At 59.2% G+C, this 8,185-nt stretch overlaps 1 protein-coding gene across 1 annotated transcript in view; it reads left to right on the forward strand.

The window, feature by feature from the left end:
- Positions 1 to 1,553, forward strand: part of ZCWPW1 (zinc finger CW-type and PWWP domain containing 1) — a 28,936-nt gene extending 27,383 nt beyond the window's left edge. Inside the window, exon 14 of the mRNA XM_029283569.1 lies at positions 1,411 to 1,553. Coding sequence (XP_029139402.1) covers positions 1,411 to 1,553 — 143 coding nt within the window. The remainder of the gene's footprint in view (positions 1 to 1,410) is intronic.
- The last annotated feature ends 6,632 nt before the right edge of the window (positions 1,554 to 8,185 follow it).

The following is an 8,185-nucleotide window of genomic DNA, read 5'->3' on the forward strand; positions in this document are numbered from 1 at the left end:
GGGGAACGGGCCACCCCTGGCCCTCCCCAGCCATCCATCCGCCCCGTTGCAGCATGGCCAGCCCTTCCCCAAAGGACGGGGTCAAGGCTCTCCCTGACCGGGTGATTGGCCCCGGGGAGGCTCCTCTCTTCGGCCTCCTGGCTGGGGACTCCCTGGGTGGAAGGAGATTCAGATGTAGAAGGAACATAGAACCTCGAATTATAGGGTTAAAAGGGACCTTGGAGGTCCTCTAGTCCAACCCCCCTGCCCGTGACCGGAGATCCCGCAGCAATCTGGATTCTCTTTGGGCTTGATGGGACAGATAATACGCACGATCGCAGAAAAAAGAACAGAATAACAGAGCTGGGAGGGACCCCAGAGGTCCTCCAGTCCAACCCCCTCGCTCCAGCAGGAGACCCCATATACCAGGGATGGCGAACCTTTTAGAGACCAAGTGCCCCAAAACCACCACCCCTGTCCCTGCTCCGCTGTGCCTGCTGGACCACCCACCACCTCCACGGCCCGCCACAGATCACCCAGGCAGCCCAGCAGCACCATGGTGGCCACGCCCTCCGCCCGTGCCCTGCAGCATCATCTGTGCGCAATGGGGTGCATGGGCGGAGTCTTGTCCCCGCTGCCCGGCTGCCGTGTCCTTGGCTGCGCAGCATTGTGTGGGCCGTGCCTGGGGGCGACTCTCCTCCGGAGGGCTGCTGGTGAGGAGGGGGCTGTGGGAGGTGGGGCTGGGGCGACGGTGCGTGTGCCCACGCGTGCCATAGGTTCGCCACCACTGCCCTACACCAACTCAGACTTGGTTTTTCATTTCATTTCATTCTCAGGAGAAAACGATTGTCTTCAGATTCCCTCTTGTGCTAACAATAGTGTGTGTGTGTGTGTGTTTGTGTTTGTATTTCATACAGGGAGCAAAAAACTCAAGTTGGGGCCTGAAAGTGTTTCCCCTGTGTTGAAGAAGAGCCCACCAGAGAGAACTGCCCCCAACGCGGCAGCTACGCTCCGAGGACCTGATCAAGCATCGGGAAAACAGAAGAGGAGTCAGAAAGGTGAGAGAGAGAGAGAGAGACAGGATGAATGAATGAATGAATGAATGAATGAATGGATGGATGGATGGATGGATGGATGGATGGATGGATGAACGAACAAATGAATGAATGAATGAATGAATGAATGAATGAATGAATGAATGAATGAATGAATGAATGAATGGAAAATGCACAGCATTTCCTGTCTGCCCCGTAAGAAGGGTGCTTTGCTGGCAGGTGTTTTAGCAAGCGGTGCTGGGAGGGAGGCGTATTCCAATTCAGAAGTGGGGCCTGGAGGGGGCTGTGGGGTTCAGCCCTCGTTGGGGGGGGGACGGGCCTGGCCCTCTCGGTTCCAGCAGACTCTCTTACTGGCCTCCGGGCTCCTCCTGCCCAGGTTGGAAGCCGTCCTTCTCTGCGCCGCCGCAGTGCGAGACGCCTCGGGGCCAGGCACCCCCATTCCTGCCCAGACAGCAGCAGCCCGGCCGACATCGCCGCCTCTCGCTAGCCCAGCCAGAAAGACAGCCCGAACAGGTCTGAGGGCTCCCGGGGGGGGGGGCCAAGGAGCACCACGAGAGGCGGCCGCCGTCTGCGCTTTTCCTTTTGGCTTGGGAAGCTGGGGATGGCTGACATTTCAACAGAGCTGCGAAACCAACAACGGGAAGCCAAGGAGCCACAAACCAGGCAGAACTTTGAGCCTGGAGAGAAAAAACCAGGGAAAAACCGACTCTCCAACGTCCCCCCCCCTCTGAGGGGGCTCAACTTGCCCCTCCTCGTTGGCCAGGATCTTGTACTGCGTAACGGAGGCTCTGCTGCTCCCGCCCTACTCCGAGCTCCATTAAAAGCTAGTTTTCCACTTAATGCCCTCCTCGGTGTTCCGACAGCAGAGTCGACAAAAGCTGCGTGTATTTTTATCCCCACCATCGTAGGAGGCTTAAGGGGCAAAGCAGGAAGAGGCCAGGAACATGGATATCGGCAAGTGAAAAATGCTAGTACGGGGGGTCCTTGGCTCACAATCGCAAAGTGAGGGCCAAAAAGGTCCGTTGTTAAGTGAGTTTGGCCCCCATTTTACGACCGGTCTTGCCACAGCTGTTAAGGGAAGCCCTGCAGTTGCCGAAGGATCAACATGAAGGTTGCAAAAGGGGGAGCAGGCGTCCCCCAGGGGACCCCGTGACCGTCATAAACAGGAGTCACTAAACGCAGGGGTAGGCAACCTTGGCTCTTTTAGGACTCGTGGACTTCAACTCCCAGAATTCCTGAGCCAGCTCTGCTGGCTCAGGAATTCTGGGAGTTGAAGTCCACGAGTCCTAAAAGAGCCAAGGTTGCCTACCCCTGCACTAATTTCGATCTGTTTTAAAAGGCCCAACCAATCCGCCTCTCCCGGCGCTTCCTTCTCAAATACCTGCTTTGCAAGCATGTTAAAAAGTCATCAGGATGCAAATTTATTCAGATTTGCGTAATTTATTCCAATGGACGGGATTTTGGGGCCCCTGGGTTGGTACCAAACGTTTTAAAGCCGGTTGCAAACCCCAGAGAGAACACATGTAAATATTTTTATTATTATTATTATTATTTCCCAACTTTGCCTCGTTAGGGTATCCCTCCCACCACCCAAAAACCAGGGCAGCCAGTTCCAAACGAGTCTCCCTCTCTCTCTCTCTCTCTCTTACTGGGATAACCGCCTCCCCACCGCCATCATCATCATCACATCCGCTGAGGCAGCTTCCTCGGGGCCCCGCCTGGACTTGGATTCGGGGTCTGACCGGAATGTCAGCCTCTTTTGTTTCAGCTGCCTCGGGGGGGGGGTGTAGTAGGGGAGGGGGGGGACGCAACTGCACAGCCTTGGAGGAAGCTGTGTTTTGCTCAAGGTCGCAAAGGACGGAGTGGCCAAATCCATTTCCTGACTCCCAGGTCCCCAAGGGTCTCGCGTAGGATGGGGCCCCGAGGCATTTCTGCCTACGAGGCTGGTCAGAATATTGGGGGGGGGGCGCAGTCTTTTCCCAGCTGGGCCTCCCCGCACCCCACTTTCACGGCAGCAAAGAGAAAAACAGAATAAAAGGGATGGAGGTCTTTTTTAGTCTGATCCCCTTTTCAAGGCAGGAGCACCAGGGCTGTCCAACTTGGGCAACTTTTAAGACTCGTGGACTTCAACTCCCAGAATTCCCCAGCCAGCTGTGCTTTTTTAAAAAAAAAAAAAATCCCGGTGTATATTTTTTTTCAGTGTGCCTATCTTTTTCTGGTGCTTTCCGTTCAAAGTATTGCTTTAATTCTGTTTACTAACTGCTTCCAGAGTTTTGTTTGTGGTCTGTAAAACAGGGCTGTCCCAGCTGGGAAATTCTGGGAGTTGAAAGTCCACAAGTCCTTCAAAGTGGCCAAGCTGGGACAGCTCTTCATGTCCGGCCTTTCCTTGAAAACTCCGCTGTAACTCAGACTGCACTGAGGTTCCTGTCGCATTTTTGAGGGCTGACTCAGCGTTTGCTTTCAACGGCCCGCAAATTCCACAGACGTGTCTTAGTCCAGAGGTTGGGAAATGCTCATTTTTGTGGCCAGCTGGCTCAAACGGGGTCAATCCATCTTTTTTTTTTTTTTTCACATGGCAACGAGCTTGGGAAAGGATTTTCTAAATATATATAAATAAATACCTTAAAATATCCAGGCAAACACGTGATTTCCTCACCACTAGACCAGGCCTGTCCGTTTTTGGCCACTTCAAGACTTCTGGACTTCAACTCCCAGAGTTCCCTGGGACTAAAGCGTTCCTTTCGATATGTACACCCATTGGGGCCTGTTTACTCTCTTGCAATCCCTTCCTTTGCAATCTCTCCGCTCTAGGAGGGAGGAGGGAAGAAAAAGAAAAAACAGGCTGAGGAATTCTGGGAGTTGAAGTCCACAAGTCTTAAAAATTAGCCAAGCGTGGACAGCCCTGCTTTAGACCCCAAACAAAACCTTGGTAGCAGCTAATAAAAGAGAAATAAAAGAACATTTTGAATGGAAAGAACCAAAAAGCTCAAATACCCACCAAACCTTTTTATTATTATTTAAAAGCAGGGGTAGTCAACCTTGGCTCTTTTTATAACTCGTGGACTTCAACTCCCAGAATCCCTGAGCCAGCATGATGAAACTATGACCATTTTGTGACTCATGAACTTCAACTCCCAGAATTCCTGAGCCAGCATGGGGGAACTGTGGCTCCCTTGATGACTGGTGGACTTCAATTCCCAGAATTCCTCAGCCAGCATGGGGGAACTATGGCCCCGTTTAGGATTCATGGACTTCAACTCCCAGAATTCCTGAGCCAGCCTGGCTCAGCTTAGAAACCTCTCCCTTCCCCTCAGCATGGCTGGCTCAGGAATTCTGGGAGTTGAAGTCCACCAGTCATAAAAGAGCCAAGGTTGACTACCCCTGATTTAAAGGGTGGCGATGGCCGGTGGCTTCCATGGTTTTAAAACAGAATTACAGGGAACAGAAATGTCTTTTGGGGGGGCCCTGGGAGCTTTTTTGGGGGGGGGTCCCTGAGAGAAGGGGAGCAAAGGCAGTGCCAGAACGAACTTTTTGTAACGCCCTTCCATTGGATCAAAAACGGTATCCAATTATTCAGGACAACCACCAGTGTGTCGAAAGCGCAAAAGGGCTGCGAACTCCAGATGCTGGTGATCTTGCCTGCCCTGGATAGGAACGATGGGACCTGTAGTCCTTCGCGCTGCCTGCAGAACTGGAGAAGATTTTTAAAAAGCCTCTGGGGGCGAAAGGGAGTCAGTCGTGGGCCAGAGCGGTGCCCGCAAGGGGGAAAAACTCCCAAGATTTTTAGTCCCTTTTTTTGGGGTTGGAAGCGGAGAAAGGAGACGTTGGCCTTAAAAGTGAAAGTGAAATTAAATTATGGGATGTGGTGTGTGGGAGAACTGACCCCCCCCCCTCTGGCCGCTGGGCAGCAGCTGCCTCCTAAACTATCAGCTGTGGGGAAGGGTCTTGTCCAGGGGTAGTCAACCCTGGCTCTTGTCCCCTTGGGCTCTTCCCGGATGCAGGAGGCCGGCCCCCCCAGGACCGGGGCCTAGAGGCAGGGCTCCCTATACGTTGCCTGGGGGGGGGCACAAACCCTGGTTCTTCCCTGGTCTGTTGGAAGAACCGTCCCACTAAATCTCTAGCCTGAGGGGGCAGGAGAAGCTTCGGCCGGGCCCCTCTCCCCCGTACCCCAAACCGCCCCCAAGGGGGTCCCAGGGAAGGCACTTCCTCTCCGGGCAGCCATCCTACTTCCCAGGGGGTGCCTGATCAACTTGCCCCCTCCCCAAGTCCAGCTCTGCACCCCAACAAGCCCCACCGCTGCGCCCCTCAAGCTAGCCGGGCTCCCCTTGCCCTCCACCGGTGGGGCCAGACCCCCTGCCCCTGCCTGCCCAAGGAGCCCCCAGCCCCATCGCAGCAGAGGCTCCCGGGCTACCTCAAGGGGGAGCCGACTAGCGGAGGGGGCTCCCGGCTGGAAGCCCACCGCCCCGGGGCCTGAGCTGGGGGGGAGGGCAGCTCTCCAACAGCCCCACCCACCGGGACCCCCGCCCGCCCGGCGGGAGAGGGAGGGGGCCCTTCCCTGCCGGGAGACCCCCCCTCCTCCTCCCGGGCGGGGCTGCCCTCCCTCCCTCCGCCTCCTGCCTGCCTGCCAGCCAGCCGTGCGAGCGGCGCCCCCGGAGCCGGCTCGGGCGCCTGCAGAAGCGGCTCTGCCGGGAAAGGGGCGGGGGGGACCCGGTGCCGCAGCAGCGCCGCCCCGGCGGGAGGAGGCGACCCGGCCGAGGCGGAGGAGAGCAGAGCCGGGAGCCTCGGAGCGCCGCCGTCTTTGTCCGCAGCAGAAGCCGCCGCAGCAGCAGCGCCGCCGGGAGCCGAACGGAGGGTCGGTCGGGCTGTCAACGGGCATCGCCCCCTCCCGCGCCGGCCTCCTCCGGTCCCCCTCGGCCGTCCCCCGCCGCTCCGGCCCCGCGGCCTGGCCGCGCTCCCCTCCCCGGGCCGGCGAGCAGCGATGCCGGGCGGCGGGCGCGGGGTCCGGCGGGGGAGCCCAGCTCTGTGACGCAGCCGCCGCCGCCGCCGCCGCCCCCTCCCCGGAGTAAGTAGCGGGGCTGCCGGTGGCTCGCCGGGAGGGGGGCTGGGGGGGTGGAGGGTCATCCGAGGACGCCCCCCTCCCGCCCGCGTCCCGCGCCGGAGGCTTCCCGGGCATCGCTCCCCCCCCTCGCGTGTCTGCGCTTTCCCACGGAGGGTCCGCTGCGGGAAGCGGCGGCGGCGCCTGGCCGGGACTCGCGGGGGAGACGCGCCCGCCTGGCTGCGGGACCCTCCCGGCTGCCCCTCTCCGCTTGGGGGGAGGGACCCCCAGGAAAAGCCCCCTCCCCACCTCCCACCCGCGTGAACCGGCCGTGCGAAGCCTTCCGGCCCGGCCAGGCCCGGATCTCGGCAGTCCACCCCCCCCCCGCCCCAAGTTGAATCCGGCTCCGCGATTGAACGGCGGAGATTTGCTCGGGGGGTCCGCTCGGGAGAGGCGGTGGCGGCTGAGCTCTGCCGGCCCCTGGCCTGGATCGGGGTCCGGCTCGGCTTCGAGCCCCGGGTCCACCGGGGTCAAAAGAGTCAAGNGGTGGCTCGCCGGGAGGGGGGCTGGGGGGGGTGGAGGGTCATCCGAGGACGCCCCCCTCCCGCCCGCGTCCCGCGCCGGAGGCTTCCCGGGGCATCGCTTCCCCCCCCTCGCGTGTCTGCGCTTTCCCACGGAGGGTCCGCTGCGGGGAGCGGCGGCGGCGCCTGGCCGGGACTCGCGGGGGAGGCGCGCCCGCCTGGCTGCGGGACCCTCCCGGCTGCCCCTCTCCGCTTGGGGGGAGGGACCCCCAGGAAAAGCCCACCTCCCACCCGCGTGAACCGGCCGTGCGAAGCCTTCCGGCCCGGCCAGGCCCGGATCTCGGCAGTCCCCCCCCCCCCCGCCCCAAGTTGAATCCGGCTCCGCGATTGAACGGCGGAGATTTGCTCGGGGGGTCCGCTCGGGAGAGGCGGTGGCGGCTGAGCTCTGCCGGCCCCTGGCCTGGATCGCGGTCCGGCTCGGCTTCGAGCCCCGGGTCCACCGGGGTCAAAAAAGTCAAGATGGCGCCCCGCTCGATGGCAGGGCCGAAGCCCCCCGCCCGTTTCAGCCCCTCTTCCCTGACCCCCCCCCTCCCGTTTCCTGCGGGTCGCCTCCCATAAGCCCAGGAAACGCCCCCTCCCCATTTCCTGACCCCCATGTTCACTGAACGTCTGAGCATCCCTCTTGGTCAGGCTCGCCTCCCGGGGTGTGTGTGTGTGTGTGTTTGTGTGTGTGTCTGTGGCAGGAAGAAGGTAACACGAACAATCCGTTATCCCCTTCAATTCAAAAGATCCTGAAGAAAAACTAGAACGTTCCAGCCTAAAACCCGAGTCAACCTTTTAACAGTTGGAAGGGACCTTGGAGGTCATTTAGTCCAACCCCCTGTTCAAGCAGGAGACCCCCCCCCCCAGAGACCATTCCGGACAAAAATGACCGTCCAGTCTCTTCTTGAAAACCTCCAGGGTTAGAGCCCCCATAACAGAGTAACAAGAATTGGAAGGGACCTTGTAGGTCATCTAGTCCAACCCCCCGAGGCCCAGCGGGACGGAAACCTTCGGCACCCCTTCCTCAAATTCAGCCCACGGCAGCCAGTCAGACCCCCTTTCTCAGCTGAAAGGGGGATACCTGCATCCTGAATCCGGGACTCCCGTGGAATTGAAATGGGGCAGATTTGGGGGGGGGGGGAAATCCCTTCGTGACCTTAGAGCATTTTATGACATCATAACCAAGGGTCACTCAAGGGCTGGCTGTGGCCGCTTCCTGGGGCTTCCCTGGGCTGCCCTTTGGAGGCAGCCAAGCATCTCCAAACGTCCCCCTGGATTTTTAAGAACCTTGGAAGGATCCGGTAAGGCAAGGCAAGGTGGTCCTCCACTTACGACCGCTTGTTTAGTGACCGAACTTAAAACGGCACTGAGAAAAGCGACTTAGGACCGTAGCATCCCCAGGGTCACCTGATCAAAATTCATTAGCTTGGCAACTGACTCGTATTTATGACGGTCGCAGCGTCCCGGGGGGCCTATGTGATCCCCTTTTGCGACCTTCTGACGAACAAAGTCAATGGGGGAAGCCAGACTCACTTAACGACCGTGTCAACTCC

The sequence above is a fragment of the Protobothrops mucrosquamatus genome, unplaced genomic scaffold (assembly GCF_001527695.2).
Source record: "Protobothrops mucrosquamatus isolate PMUCROS unplaced genomic scaffold, P.Mucros_1.0 scaffold141, whole genome shotgun sequence".
Lineage (NCBI taxonomy): Eukaryota > Metazoa > Chordata > Lepidosauria > Squamata > Viperidae > Protobothrops > Protobothrops mucrosquamatus.